The sequence below is a fragment of the Lolium rigidum genome, chromosome 2 (genome assembly GCF_022539505.1).
Source record: "Lolium rigidum isolate FL_2022 chromosome 2, APGP_CSIRO_Lrig_0.1, whole genome shotgun sequence".
Taxonomy (NCBI): Eukaryota; Viridiplantae; Streptophyta; class Magnoliopsida; order Poales; family Poaceae; genus Lolium; species Lolium rigidum.
In genome coordinates, this window is record NC_061509.1 from 31,714,136 (window position 1) to 31,730,313 (window position 16,178).

A 16,178-nucleotide genomic window follows, 5' to 3' on the forward strand; every position below is an offset into this window, starting at 1 on the left:
CCACTTGGCCAGTCAATACGCTACGTACGTTCCATGTTAGCCGGTTGTACGAGTACGCGACCGAGACGAGTTTAGAGCAGTACGTATCGCGCATCAGTTTTTCCTGTCCTCCTCGCACGGACCACTTCATCAATAAATACTGTTCCGTCTTCTGACGTGTCGTGGCTGTCCCGAAATTATCGTGTCTGCTTAGCTGCCTAGCCGGGTCCAAAGCTAAGGTACAGCGGCACACTTATGCAAAATGTACCCTAACACTTTTTTTTCGAGTAAAATGTATCCTAACACTACTTGCCGAAGAGTATGAACTCAAACGTATAATGGTTTAGAACAACTCCAATAAGCCCGGCTCGCATGATTTGGCTGATTTTAGAGGTCCAAGGCTAAAAACAAACTCTAGCAAGAGTCGAAGTCGAGGGCGCGCCGACCCACTCTTGGTCTCCTGTCTCGCTCCTCCTCCAATTTCGTAGGCCCTACCTCGTCTCCTCCAACTTTGCTGGAAGGAGGAACTTCAATATCATACCGTCGCTGCAGGGTCATGACAATATCCACCCCGCAACCCCTCGCCCTCGACCTCTAAAATGGAACCCTCTTAGGCCAAAATGAAGTCTGTCTTGTCAAACCCAAGCCCTAGCGCCGGGATTGGCAGTAAATGTTGCGTCCCTCAGTGCTGCCCGAAGGTAGGGGTCATATAGAAAAATAAAGAGAAAAGGAGAAGAAAATAAAATTAATGAAGCAAAAAAAATAGAGATATGTTTTTTTACTTTACTGCTGATCAATTGCTGGAAAATTCAAGTCATTTTCAATCTATTATATAGTAATAAGCACAAAAGCAAAATAAATGAGAAAATGAACAGAGCTCAATCTAGTTTAGGGCATCTAAATTTAAGCCCACAGAGAGTCTCTAAGGCCTTCTTTGATTCGTAGGATTTTAAAATGTAGGAGTAGAAATAGAAATAGGGTAGAAATGCAAGTGAAAAATTGCAAAAGAAAACTTCCTGCAAGGGAAAGAAAAACGAGGTCACACTTCATTGTTTCCCAAGGTGTTTTCCATAGGATTCTGGTTGCAAAGGAAAAAAGATTTAGATTTCCTTCAACGTATTCTTGTGAATCAAACGTTGCTATAGTGCAAAGTCCTATAGAAAGAGGAATTCTACACTTTTCCCACAAAATTTATGTAAATCAATGGAGACCTAAAAATTAATAGAAACATAAAAGGATCATGTAAAACCATTGGAGAGGCAGAAAAGATAGTTCTTCTTCATGAGTTTCTCTTAGGCATCACCATCGTGTGAGGTTTTCTCGCAAGGTGAACTCTATCCATCCCCCCTCTCTCCGCAGCCCTCCTCTCTCTCTCTCTCTCTCTCTCTCTCTCTCTCTCTCTCTCTCTCTCTCTCTCTCTCTCTCTCTCTCTCTCTCTCTCTCTCTCTCTCTCTCTCTCTCTCTCTCTCTCTCTCTCTCTCTACTCGATTCATTTTGATGCATTCAAGGGAAAACCCTAGTCTTGAAGCCTACTTGGGCCTTCTAAATACTGCAATGACATCCAAGGCCCCAACACAAAACCATCAGGTATTATCACCTCGGTTCAAAATTCATGATCGGTGTGGTTGCTCGATGGTGAGCTCATGGGTCGGTCATTCTTCGAAATGTCTCTCAATACGCTATTCCCATCTTCTCCTCCGCATCCCGTCCAGACTTGGTACTCCCTAAGACAAGCTAGTGAACATCCCGTATGTAAAATATTGTAATGGTTTTATCACTCCATAAGAAAAAGTTTTTTCTTTAAGTTTCTCTTAGGTCAAAATTTAGTATGTTTCAACAAATTTCTTTTTCTACAATGTTGGTTAAATTAAATAATAAAAATGAGTTTTATAGGATTTGTTTATTGGGAAGGAGAGGGTACCAACAATTATTACTACTGCATCACAAAATGAGATTTGAGCATAGTGTGCACAATTATATCAAGATGAAGGACCACAGACAGACAGTCAAAGACAAGTGGGATCCTTATTTCTTCTCTATTTTTTTCTGTTAGAAAATGTAGCCTCAGTTTCTCATTTTCACCTACTAGCTAGTTCTTCGTTATTTTTATCAGGCGCCGTACAAGGTAAAATATTGAAAACTATGCATCTGCCGACACAGCTTCTTGGCATTGACCATTACACGTCGTCACACATAAAAATTATGTGTCCTTTTGTCGACAAACACAAATGTGTAGGGAGCTAGCTAGCAACCTAGCTGTGATTATGAAATTTGATCAATAAAACTAATCTCTTGTACATATATAAGCAGCAGTAGTAGTACTAACAAGTAAGTGATGGATCATAGCTAAGAACAAAGCAACGGCGCTAACAACAAAAAGGAAGAAAATTTCCATCCATAGAGCTAGCTAAATTTCTCATGACATCCTAATTAACTTAAGCTCCTTGGTCTAATGGTCGTCGTCGTGGCCATGGCTCTGGTCCACTTCGTCCTCGTGCCCTCGTCCCGACGTCGACCTGCCCATGTCATCGTCGTCCTCGCCGTCCTGGTGCGCAGCACCGTCGTTCTTGCCAGCCTCCCGTCCAGCGTCGTCGTTCGGGAACCCTGGGGGCAGGCCGTAGTGCGTGTCGGCAGGGTACTTGACCACCGCGTCGAGCAGCTCCGAGCTACCTTGCTTGCCGGCGGCGTCGACGGTGCCCGTGCCGGCGACGATTGCATTGCTGTTGCCGGCAGCGGCGGCGCCTGAGGAGGACCCGGTGCGCGAGTAGAGGCGGTCGAGCTCGTCGAAGTAGGGGCATGTCTTGGCGTGCGCTGGCCTCTTCTTGCCGCTCTCCTTGGCCTTGCGGAAGTATTTGTTGATGTTCTCCCACTTCTCCTTGCACCGCTTGGCGCTCCGGCCGCCGTACCCCGCCGCCGCCATGCGCGTGCTCACCTCCTCCCACAGCGGGCCCTTCAGCCCGGGCTCCTGGAACCGGCCGTCCAGCCCCGACCGCACCCGGATCAACGCCTCAACCTCGTGCTTCGGCCACCGGGACGACGAGCTCATCAGCGGCAGCGACGTGTCGGTACCGTCGTAGGGGACGAGCTCCCTGCCGACACCGATGTCATGGCTCGTCGCGTCGTCCGTTGACGCGGGCGCGGGGATGGGCGCCGGCGGCGGGAGGACGATGGCCTCGCCGGAAAGCTTCTCGAGGTACGCAATGATGGCCTGCTCCCGGGCGGCGGCGCTGGCCCGGTCCTGCGCGCGCGCGGCGGCCTCGCGCGCGAACTTCTCGGCCTCCTGCCGACGCCACGCCTCGTCGCGCGCCGCGCGCTCCCGCTCGCGCCGCTCCATGGCGTCCAGGAACTGGCGGTGGAGGCCCTCCTGGTGCTCGATGAGCCGCTGCACCAGACGCTCGAAGAAGGACGCCGACGCGCTCTGGACCTCGTGGCGACGCCGCTTCCGCTGCTTGCGCCGCGCCTCGCCCGCCGACGCCTGCTGCTGCGCCTGCGGTGGAGGCGGCGGCTGCACCACGGCGGCCGCGTCCTCCCCCGCCGACGTCTCCGACATGTTCGCCTGTGGCGCTTCCTCGGCCGTGGCAGCCGCGCCCGGGAGCTCCGCCATGGACGGCGGCGGGAGCATGGCATTGTCGTCGCCCGTAAGGCCGGAGCCGGAGCCCGTCTGCCCGGCGCCTCCTCCGCCGCCGCCGCTCCCTGGCTTGTAGATGGCCTCCAGCTCGCTGAACAGCTTGTAGTTCCCGCCAGCCCCCGCGGACGCGGCCGCGGCGGCATTGTCATCCCCGCCGCTTCCCTTCTTGAAGTAATTGGCTGGCGAAGCAGCCGGCGCCGGCGACTCCGGCGTGGCCGCCTTCTCCTTCCCCGCGCCGGCCCTCTTGCTGCTGCTGCTCGTGCTGTGTATGTAGTCGATGTCCAGCGGACGCCTACACAAAAATCAACCAAATTAGTAGAAGCAAGAAAACGAAATCTCTGAACAATCCAAACAATTGTCAGCAATTCAGAACAATTTGCAACAAGTATATGAGTAGAAATTGCATCTACATAGCAAGATTTGAACCGATTTTGGAGGTAGAAGAATTGCATCTGCATGGCATGCAATGCGAGAGGAGGAGAACTTTTATCGATGTAATGAGGAGGGCCAAAAGTGCGAAAAGTTGAACTATCTTTCATGGAGGAATCACAATCATGGCCATGAGGAGGTTCAGGTGTGCGCGCGTGTTGTTTTCCGTCCATGTCTCTCTCAATCATGCCACTATTATTGCTCGTCCTGCTCCCCACCCCCGAGCATCCAAAGCAACAAAGTTGCAATCTTTCACTGTCCGTCGGTCCGCCATGAGTGGATCCGAGCAGCAAACAAAGAAATCGACATGTGCGGTGCGCCACCCATGAATGAATTCTAGCAGTAACAGGAGGAGGAGCTACCAGGTGGGTTCTTTGATGGAGGTCTCCTCGTCGCCGGTCCAGCGCCGTCCCCGGCTCTCCGTGGCCGCCTCGTCGTCGCCCCCGCCATGGAGCATCATGCCGCTGCTGGCGCCTCCCGCGCCCTCGTTCATGGCGTCGTCGGTGCCGCCCGTGGCGCCGCTGCCGCCTCCGGTGTCGACCGCCAGCTTGAAGTTCATGGCTGCGGCCAGGAACGGGGGGACGCCGGGAGGGGCGGCGCCGCCGGACGGAGCACGGGAGGTCTCCGGCACGGCCGCCGCCTCGACGTCCAGCCCCAGGTGGTGGTGGTGATGCTGCTGCTGTTGCTGGTGGTGGTGTGGCTGCGGAGCCCACCTCGCCGGCGGCGCCGCATGTTGGGGCTGGGGCTTGTGCTGGTGGTGGTGCTGCTGCTCGTGGAAGAGCTGGAGGTGGTGCTGCTGGTGCTGGGCCGCCTGGTGGTGCAGCAGCTGCTGCGTGAACGGAATCCCGCCGGCGGCCGCCGCGGGGCCCCCGAAGTGCGCGAAGTGCGGCGGCATCTGCGGCGCGTGGTGCTGCTGCTGCTGGTGATGGTGGTGGTGCTGCTGCATCGCGTGGTGGTGCAGGGGCTGGTACCTGAAGGGCGAGCCCAGCTCCTGCCCCGCGCCCGCCGCCGCAGCAGCTGCCTGTGCCGCCGCATGCGCCTGCGCCTGCTGCTGCGGCGCGGCCGCCGCCATGGCAAATCCGCCGTCCATGATGAACTGCTGGAACTCCGACACACCGGCGCCGTACCCGGACTGCATCGCGGCAGCTTCTGCTTCCTTCTCTCCTACTCCACTCCACTGTCCACTCTGGTTCCACTAACTACTAGCTAGCACTCCACACTCCTCAGTACTCCAAGCTGAGCTTGAGCTAAAATCACTCAGCTCCTCACATGTTTGAGCAACCGAAGCAAGAAGAAGAGCTCCGAGATTGCAATGCAAGCAAGAATTATTGGGGGAATTGGAGCTCGAAGGAGGCTGGACTAGCTAGAGGATGGGGATGGGGGTAGAACGAGCGAAGGACCTCACCTACACGATTGGGATGGCGTTAAGGGTAGGCAGGGTTGGTTTCCCATTTTGCTTCTATTTGCTCAGCTTTATCTTTTGGGCGGTTTTGGAAAGGGGTCCTTGCCGATGCCTATATTTGGAGATGGGTGCTCTTTATGGCTCATCTTCTGGTCCTAGTCCCGGTTTGAATGGAGGGTTCCTCCATAGGGAATGGCCTCATCAATGTGTGGTCTTTTTTTTCTCTACATAGATGGGTCATGTTTCTTTGAGGTTCTATACGTAGGATGCATGCTCTTTTATTTATGTACATAGATGTGTCATGTTTCTTTGAGGTTCTATATGTAGGTGTGTTTGACTGCAATTGTAGTAAGGCTTTGAATAAACTTGAATTCTAGTATAAACATCCTTGGCTTAAATTTGATCGTTACGACAAGATAGTAAAGCTAGTGGCGTAGTCCAAAGAGGGTAAGTGGTAAGATAGGTAAGATGCACCCACACATTATTTGACAATCGTTACAGCTTTTGGTTCTTGTGTGTTTTATTGTAATTTTAGTAAGTTTTTTTTGAATTAACTTTGTAATGGTATGATATGCATGATAGCAACCTGGTCTAGAAACAAGAATCCATCCCGATAGAATCAGAGCCCAAAGTGTGTCGTCGGATAGAAGTTAAAACGAATGAAATGTTCTTATTCACAATATCCCCTTGAAAGGCACATACATCGGGTATAATTTGATAAAATGTTCTTTTTTCAACATAATGTGTTATTTGTATTACATGCATCTTGATGGTAAGAAAATAAAAGTTAGATCGACTTAAAGGAGAGATAAAATTGGAAACAATGAATTGGCGCAAATATGACCATCTATGGATATATATTCTTGCTAAATTCATTCATTTAGACGTGTTGCATTTTTTGGCCCGGGGTGACACTACTTATGTTTAACCATATCATTCGAAGAATCACTACATAATTTCTTATAAAGCATATTCTCAACTTAAAATCAAATGATATGTAGACCACCTATCGCGTGACCAGTTAAATGTGTGGTATTTATTTGATGTTTTGTTGCTAGTTGTGTTTGGTCGTAATTGTAAAAAATAGGTTTCAAATGATTTTAATGATCAAACCTTTCCAATGAAATAGGAGTCTGAACAACTATTACCTTGGCTGCTAGATGATGGATAAATTGGAGGATCTTAATAGGATTCACTGGACAAACAAACATCATGTCCAATAATGGTATTCCTTCATGGGGAATGCAACTTGAAATACATGGAAAAATAACATAATGGCGTATTAAAATTTACACCATGTATTCGTCGAAAAATATGGCTATATATAGAAAAAATGGGAAAAAATTGTGGACGAGTAGGGTGCATCTACACTCAGCTTACGAAAGACATTTGAAAAAGAAATTGTGGTAAGAATAATGCATGCATATGTCCATGATTGAACCCTCGTAATGCTCAAATGCATTTTTTGTAAAGAAAAATGTTCGTTTGTTCCAAAGTGCTAGTACATGTTTTCATCAAACGTGGACATCACATTCCACTTCAAATATATTTTTTGAAAGGAGCACACCCCAATTTTTCTATAAACATATAATTAAAATTAAGCCGGAGCTAAAACATTGTTATGAAGAAACAAACATATCCATCATCAGTAATAATGCAGCAGAGCAAGGGCTGGACAGTGAAAAGGACCTGTCTAGGAAAAGAAAAAAAAAGGACGTACGAAAAGAGAAAAGAGAGGGTCCCTTCTCGGTACAGACGTTGACGTCAGCTTACGCATGGCGTGGCAGGGGCACCACACACGTGCCGACGATTTTGCTTGGCCAAGCCAAGGCGGCCGAGGCCTAGGGAAGGTGCCCGACATTTCTGAATTATTTTATTTTTCGCTCATAGTACTGCCTGCATCTGAACAAGAGCGTCTCCTCAATCACGTCCAAAAAAAAGAGTGTCTCCTGACTTGGTTCCGTTTCCACCCTTGTCTAAAACGGATGAAAAGTTTTGCTCCAATTTATTCATTAAAAAGAGTGTTAAAAGAATATCTGAACATAAAGTAAAATGCAAGAGATTACTCGACCAACATGATTTCACCAAAACGCTTGGTACATGCGGTCACCCACAAACAGCCTTTCCTCCTAATTTTTTTACAAGATAACAATGTGGGGAGCATGCTTAATGCGGAAAACCCTTGCGTTACTCCCACTCCAAATTTTCCAAGTGACAAGCAAAGTGAGGGAAGCGATAACCTTGCGGTTTGGGATGGCACCGCTCGTCATCATATTCCACCAATTCTCAATTGAGATGCACACGCATTGAAAAGATTTCAATTCGGTTATGCCCAACAAATATTTTATGCCTTGCCATAGACGGATGAAGAAACGACAATTGACAAAAGATGGCAAACCGATTCCATGGTTTGCTTGCACGGGATGCAAAGGCCACAACTTGGCCAAACGTATTTTTTGCAAATGATCCGTCGACCAAATTATGTTTTGCGTGAGGAGCCAAGCAGATAACTTGACCTTTGGAGGGGCCCAAACTTTTCACACACTCATATACATGATCTAGACTTGGCCGAGTATTGTCCATTCCAAGAAATTGCATCCTCAACATCTTCAACAAGGTGAACATCTTGGAAGCGAGCCCAGAAGTTTACGAATTGCGTGAGGTGACCCCTGGTGAAGTTTTCGTCGAACACCTTTTTTCTAACACATTCATTGTCCTTCATGGCTTGAGTGTCTTTCAAAGATATTCTCTTTGGTGTGACAAAAATGAGAGGGGAAATCTCCATAGGCTTCCTCCCAAGGGGCCTCCCACAAAGGGTATTGCATCCATTGCAGATTGTGATGGTGGTGGCCGCATAGAAGATGTACATGTCCTCCATGGGACACGAGTTACCGGGACCCACCCAAATTTAGAAGAACCTTCCATTCAAGCCATGGGCAACAGAGAGGCGAAGTAACACTGCAAACTTGTCAAAATGCATCACCCCAAGGCCTGCAAGCTTCTTTGGATGACACAACTTATCCCATTTCACTTTACGTTTTCCTCCATAGGTGGTAACCTTGGGCGTCCAAAGGAGGCATGCTTGATTTTTTATCAATTTGAGGGTGCCTGGTGGAATCACGAGAGGTGTGAGATAGAAGGTTTCTTGATCTGTAATGACCGAATTCATGAAGGCCGTGCGGCTGGCAGTGGTGACGTACTTGCCACTCCAAGGAGGTGGCTTCCTGGCACACTTGTCCTCAGGGTGTTGGAAATCTACACGGTTTAGTTGCTACACCGAAAGCGGCAAGCCAAGGTATTTCAAAGGGAAAGAAGTTCTTGTAGCCAACAATCCTCCAAGAATGTCATCAATGTTGATATCCCCAGAATGAATAGGAACAACATAGCATCCAAATTTAAATCTTGCTTACTAGCTTCCATGCGACCAATGATTGTGTAGAAGTGACTTATGGATGATCTCCTCTTTGCATCATGATTGGTGACCTACCCATGATTGTGCTGCAGTCAGTAGATGTTATATGTTCCTTCTCCTAGCGTTGACCGGCCCTTACATGGAAGAATTTTGTGTTGATCTCTCCCCCTTTCTTGTTTGCAATACATGCACATTTTTTCATCCTTACCCTTTCAACCACGGCAAAAGCATTGAACTTTCTTTTGAGCCATGCATGAATATCCCTCTCTTTGTTGAAAGTTTCTTATTGTCTCGAGCCATGTCAAAGTGAAGAATGACAAGAAAAGCCTCATGCAACATAATTTTAGTGTTGGAGAAGAGGCTCCTCCCTCCATTTTCTTAACTTCATTGTTGTGTGCTTTAGCTTGTGGTATAGGATTAGGCAAGGTTCAACATGAGTGGTTTGATTGCACGATCTTATTGAAGCCCGGAATGTGAGTCCAAAAAAAAATTCAAACTTAATGCACGCAGTCGTGCGGCGGTCTCAGGATAAACTTGATCTTTAGGCGGAGGACGAGGGGGAGCTGGAGCCACAACAGACGGACAACGAGCAGCAGGGCCCGTCTCTAACCCATGGCAAGGTTGGGCGACAACCTAGGGCCCAAGCCTAACGGGACAAGATGGCATCCTACTTTATAGTCCAAGTTTGTGTTCTATGTTGGGCTGATAAAACGTTGATGGTGATACACAAGTCCAACCTAGCATGAAAAATACCGATTGGGTATATCAGGAGAATAACACACAAGAAAACATGGATCGGGCAATTGATCGATCGACTATTCCTCTCTTATGTTTTCATTTTTGTTCCTCTGCTTCTATTAGTTTATTCATTTTTTCGTGATTGACCGATCAAAACTACCCTTTGGGCCAGCCGCCTGGAAATCTCCGCCTTGCCCTTTTCTGCTTTTCTTGTCCCTAGTCGATATGGTAATGTTTCCCCTGCCTCGCTACGTCCATGAATTCATGCTATATTGACATGATGACCCTCAAGTCGGTAATTCCTCATCTCTTTTGGCCATCACTGAAGAACCAGACATGTTAGATTAGGACATTAGGTTTCTACTTTTTACGTCCTCATTATAAATTTAGCATCAAGCATGTTAGATTACAATTTGAGTTTTTTGAAGTTCCACCTTCGTGTTTTTCATTCCTTCATCATTATAGTTGTTAGAATGCCGAAGAAATTGTCCGCTGTAGCGAAAAGTAATAAAACAAAATGAGAGAATCGGTTAATTTTGCGTGCACACAACGAGAGAGGTAGAGAGAAGAATAGACCTGCAAGTTCATTTTTTAGGGAAACATGCACTTTTTTTTTTGATGGAGGGAAACATGCACTTGAACATGCAACAAGTACTAGGACGATTCTCTGTGATGATAGAGAAATTGGACGAGCCGTCGTTCGGTCCGGTCCGACTGGTGCGGCTGGGCTGGGCCGGGCCGTGCTGGGAGGCCAGGCCTGTTCTGACCACGTGTCACGTCGCGAATGGGCGAAGGAGTTGACTGCTATACGGCGCGGCGGTGGAGGCACGCCTACGTAGGTCACGTCCGATGGGACGCGATAGACGTGGACATGGATTCCACATCTCTCGCTGAACAAACCTGCCACCTCTACGCGCTCAGCTCCATCAATTTCTTTCTTTCAAAAGTATGCAGTAGGACACAGCTACTCATGAAATTTATAACTTGCCGATTTTAAAGTTTGTATTTCTAACGCTGTAAAAACAATTAAATGTATGTATGTGCGTGTCATTTTTTATACCCGAATTCAAAGGTATGTAGTTCAGGTAAAAAAAATCACAAGTTTCAGATAAACAGTGTAAATGAAAGTTTCGCACCCCAAAATATCTATAACTTAGAGCATCTCCAGTCGCGTCCCCCAAAGCGATTTGGGGCGCGCCGGACAAAAACTGCTTCCCGCCTCGTCCCCCAAAGCCGGTTTTTGTTCGACGCGCCCCGATACGGTGTCTGACGTCCCGAGCCTGTCCACGCCTGATACATCTCAAACGTATCCATAATTTCGTATGTTCCATGCTACTTTTATGACTATACTTGAATGTTTTATACATACTTTACATCATTATTATACATTTTCGGCACTAACCTATTAACAAGATGCCGAAGCGCCAGTTGTTGTTTTCTGCTGTTTTTTGTTTCAGAAATCCTAGTAAGGAAATATTCTCGGAATTGGACGAAATCAACGCCCAGGGTCCTATTTTTACACGAAGCTTCCAGAAGACCGAGGGGGAAAGGAAGTGGGGCCACGAGGCGCCGACACAACAGGGCGGCGCGGCCTGGGCCCTGGCCGCGCGGCCCTGCTGTGTGGGGCCCTCGTGAGCCCCCCTGCGTTGCCCTTCCGCCTACTTAAAGTCTTCGTCGCGAAACCCTCTGTACCGAGAGCCACGATACGGAAAACCTTCCAGAGACGCCGCCGCCGCCAATCCCATCTCGGGGATTCGGGAGATCGCCTCCGGCACCTCGCCGGAGAGGGGAATCATCACCGGAGGGGCTCTACATCATCATGCCCGCCTCCGGATTGATGCGTGAGTAGTTCATCGTTGAACTATGGGTCCATAGCAGTAGCTAGATGGTTGTCTTCTCCGCTTGTGCTATCATTGTTTAGATCATCTATTTGTAATGCAATCTATCATATATGTGTTGTTTATGTTCTTGCATGTTCTCCGTTGCTAGTAGAGGCTCTGGCCAAGTTGATACTTGTAACTCCAAGAGGGAGTATTTATGCTCGATAGTGGGTTCATGCCTCCATTGAATGCGGGATCGTGACGAGTAGGTTCTAAGGTTGTGGATGTGCTTGTTGCTACTAGGGATAAAACATCAATGCTTTGTCTAAGGATATTTGTGTTGATTACATTACGCACCATACTTAATGCAATTATCTGTTGTTTACAACTTAATACCGGAGGGGTGCGGATGCTAACCCGAAGGTGGATTATTTAGGCATAGATGCATGCTTGGATAGTGGTCTATGTACTTTGTCGTAATGGCTCTGATTAAATCACATAGTAATCATCGTTGATATGTATTGAATCTTGATTTGTCAATTGCCCACCTGTAATTTGTTCACCCGAGCATGTTAGTTATCTTATTGGAGAGACACCACTAGTGAACTGTGGACCCCGGTCCATTCTTTTACATCTGAATACATTCTACTGCAATCATTTTTTTTACTGTTCTTTGCAAACAAACACCATCTTCCACTCGATACGCTTAATCCTTTGTTTTCAGCAAGCCGGTGAGATTGACAACCTCACTGTTACGCTGGGGCAAAGTATCTTGATTATGTTGTGCAGGTTCCACGTTGGCGCCGGTTTCACTGGTGTTGCGTCGCACTACACTCCTCCACCAACAACCTTCACGTGCTTCTTGGCTCCTACTGGTTCGATAACCTTGGTTTCTTTCTGAGGGAAAACTTGCTGTTGTGCGCATCACACCTTCCTCTTGGGGTTCCCAACGGACGTGTACATCTACGCGCATCAAGCACTTTTTCTGGCGCCGTTGCCGGGGAGATCAAGACACGCTGCAAGGGGCGTCTCCACTTCCAATCTCTTTACTTTGTTTTTGTCTTGCTTTACTTTATTTTATTTACTGTCTTGTTTGCTTCATATTAAAAACACAAAAAAATTTAGTTATTTTACTTTCTGTCTTATTTACTAGCTCTATATCAAAACACAAAAAAATTAGTTACTTGTCTTTATTCTACTTGCTTAGTTTACTTTTATTACTGCTACAATGGGTACTCCTGACAATACTAAGTTGTGTGATTTCACTAGCACAAATAATAATGATTTTATAAGTACTCCTATTGCTCCACCTGCTACTACTGCAGAATTCTATGAAATTAAACCTGCTTTACTGAATCTTGTTATGAGAGAGCAATTTTACGGTGTTAGTACTTGATGATGCTGCTGCCCATCTTAATAATTTTGTTGAACTTTGTGAAATGCAAAAGTATAAGGATATAGATGGTGATATTATAAAACTTAAATTGTTTCATTTCTTCTTAAGAGGAAGAGCTCAAGATTGGTTGCTTTCTTTGCCTAAAAATAGTATTGATTCATGGACTAAATATAAAGATGCTTTTATTGGTAAATATTATCCTCCTGCTAAGATTATATATTTGAGAAGTAGCATTATGAACTTTAAACAATTTGATAATGAACATGTTGCTCAAGCATGGGAGAGAATGAAATCTTTGGTAAAGAATTGCCCAACCCATGGACTGACTACTTGGATGATCATCCAAACCTTTTATGCAGGATTAAATTTTTTCTCGAGGAACCTATTGGATTCAGCTGCTGGAGGTACTTTTATGTCCATCACCCTGGGCGCCGCAACTAAACTACTTGATGATATGATGATCAATTACTCTGAATGGCATACTGAAAGAACTCCTCAAGGTAAGAAGGTAAATTCTGTTGAAGAAACCTCTTCTTTGGGTGATAAGATTGATGCTATTATGTCTATGCTTGCAAATGGTAGATCTCATATTGATCCTAATAATGTTCCTTTAGCTTCATTGGGTGCTCAAGAATAAAATGTTGATGTGAATTTCATTAAGAGTAATAATTTCAACAACAATGCTTATAGGAATAATTATGGTAACAACAACTATAGGCCATATCATTCTAATAATGGTAATGGTAATGGTAATGGTAATTCTTATGGTAATTCTTACAACAATAATAAGAGTGTACCCTCTGGTCTTGAAGTGATGCTTAAAGAATTTATTAGTACACAAACTGCTTTCAATAAAACTGTTGAAGAAAAGCTTGGTAAAATTGATGTTCTTGCTTCTAAGGTTGATAGTCTTGCTCTTGATGTTGATCTTTTAAAATTGAAAGTTATGCCTGAGGAAGTTAAAGATGCTAGGTTTGCTAAAACAAATGCCATCCAAGTTCGAATTAATGATAATATTAGAATGTTGGCTGAATTGCATGCTAGGTGGGATAGAGAAGAAAAAGAAAAACTTGCTAAAGAAAATAATGTAGCTAAAGTATGAACTATTACCACCACTAGTAATGTTGATTCTACACATGTTGCTACACCTCCTACTATCAATGGTAAAATAATTGCTACACCTCTCTTGATCTTTAGCTTTAACAGCAATTTGTGAAAACCCAGAATAACCATCAAGAAAGCAAAAATGAGTATTTTTAGATAACCTTTCTAGCATTTGATCAATAAAGGGTAAAGGGTAATGATCTTTCTTAGTAACTTTATTAACTTTTCGAAAATCAATGCACAACTTTGTTTCTCCTATATATATAAAAAAATCACACCGTAGGGGATTCCCCTACGGTAAAGGTGTCAAAAAAAAAAAAAATCAATGCACATTCTATACCCTACCACTATTCTTTGAGGAATAAGCTCATCATTATCATTAGGCACAACAGTCATTCCTCCTTTCTTGGGAACACAATGCACAGGACTAACCCATCTACTATCAGCAATAGGATATATAATACCAGCTTCAAGAAGTTTTAATACCTCGTTCCTTACTACCTCTTTCATCTTCGGAATTAGACGACGTTGATGTTCAACAACAGGCTTTGCATCTTCTTCCATATTAATAGCATGTTGGCAAATAGAAGGAGAAATCCCTTTCAAATCATCAAGTGTATAGCCAATAGCTCCTCGGTGTTTCTTTAATATTTCCAATAACCTTTCTTCCTCAATCTCTGAAAGCTTAGAACTAATAATAACAGGATATATTTTCTTATCATCAATATGAGCATATTTAAGATTATCAGGTAAAGGCTTTAAATCAAAAACGGGATCTTCCTTTGGTGGCGGTGTTGTACCCAAATCTTCCACTTAGGTAAATCATGCTTGAGAATAGGTTGGCGAAGAAAAATTTCCTCAAGCTCATCTCTTTCTTTCCTAAAAGCTTCACTTTCGCTATTCTCCAAATGCTGCTGCAAAGGATTATTAGGAACAAGAACAATAGATGCACACTTTGCTCCATTTTAAAATCATTACTAGGCAAATCGGCTTTATAAGGAGTTTTGGTAAATTTAGAAAAGTTAAATTCATAAGGTTCACCAGCAAATCTAGTCAAAATTTTCTCTTTCTTACAATCTATAATAGCTCCACAAGTATTTAGAAAAGGTCTACCAAAAATGATAGGACAATGATCACTAGCGAGCGGAACCAAGTACCAAAAAGTCGAGCAGGATATTTAATCTTACCACATAGAACTTCCACATCTCGAACAATACCAATTGGAGAAATAGTTTCTCTATTAGCCACATGAATAACCACATCAATATCTTCAAGTTCACAAGAACCAATTTCGTGCATAATCTCCGTGTAAAGCTCATAAGGAATAGCACTAACACTTGCACCAATATCACATAAACCATAATAGCAATGATCACCAATTCTAACGAGATAGCATAGGAACACTAACTTGTTTGGGTTTATTAGGATGCGAAACAATATTAGAAGCATCTTCACGGAAAATAATATGACCATCCTCCACATTTTCGGTCACAAGATCTTTAACTATTGCAACGGCGAGGTTCAATTTTAATTTGTTCTTCGGAGTTCTTTTGGTTTCTTTTCACTTTTATTAACCGCACTAGATATGACAGAGTACTCCTTTATTTTAGCAGGGAAAGGAGTTTTTTCAATATAAGCTTCAGGAATAACATTATCAACAGTTTCAATCACTACACACTTGTTTACAAATGAATCAATTTTATCTTTATACGGTTCATGATACTTATCAAAATTCTTCTTAGGCAATTCATAATGAGAGGCAAAAGCTTTGTAAAGATTTGCAACAACTTGGGAATCAAGACCATATGTAGCACTCATATTACGAAATTTATCGGTATCCATAAAAGCTTCAATGCATTTATAATCATAAATTATACACGATTCTCTATCTTTGTCGTTCTCCCATCCTTCGGTATTTTCTTGGATCCGATCAAGAAGGTCCCTTTTAAACTCTTCTTTGTTGCGTGTAAATGATCCAGAACAAGAAGTATCCGGCAAGGTCTTGTCTTGAAAAAGTCTTGCATAGAAATTATCAATAATAACATTACCGGGAAGCTCATGAATGGGGCATTTGAGCATTAAAGACTTCAATCTCCCCCAAGCTTGGGCAATACTTTCTCCATCATGAGGCCAGAAATTATATATGCGGTTCCGATCCTTGTGAATTTCACTTGGAGGATAGAATTTGGAATAAAATAAAGGCACAATGTCCTCCCAATCAATAGAATCACCATTCTTCATCAATTTATACCAATGCGCCGCTTTACCGG

The 16,178-nt window shown here is 44.8% G+C and overlaps 1 protein-coding gene across 1 annotated transcript; it reads right to left on the bottom strand.

Annotated features, from left to right (window-relative positions):
• Positions 1–2,212: 2,212 nt before the first annotated feature.
• LOC124686199 (trihelix transcription factor GTL1-like) lies at positions 2,213–5,461 on the bottom strand. Its single transcript, XM_047220187.1, has 2 exons — positions 4,399–5,461; positions 2,213–3,899 (listed from the first exon to the last, which is right to left on the bottom strand). Exons 1-2 carry the CDS (start codon positions 5,172–5,174, stop codon positions 2,429–2,431), a joined length of 2,247 nt encoding a protein of 748 aa, XP_047076143.1. The 5' UTR covers positions 5,175–5,461; the 3' UTR covers positions 2,213–2,428.
• Between the last annotated feature and the right edge of the window lie 10,717 nt (positions 5,462–16,178).

Excerpts from the sequence above, each read along its gene's own strand:
- LOC124686199 (XM_047220187.1), bottom strand. The coding sequence starts at position 5,174 with ATGCAGTCCGGGTACGGCGCCGGTGTGTCGGAGTTCCAGCAGTTCATC. Across the intron at positions 3,900-4,398 it reads TCCATCAAAGAACCCACCTG|GCGTCCGCTGGACATCGACT; the intron begins GTAGCTCCTCCT and ends ATTTTTGTGTAG.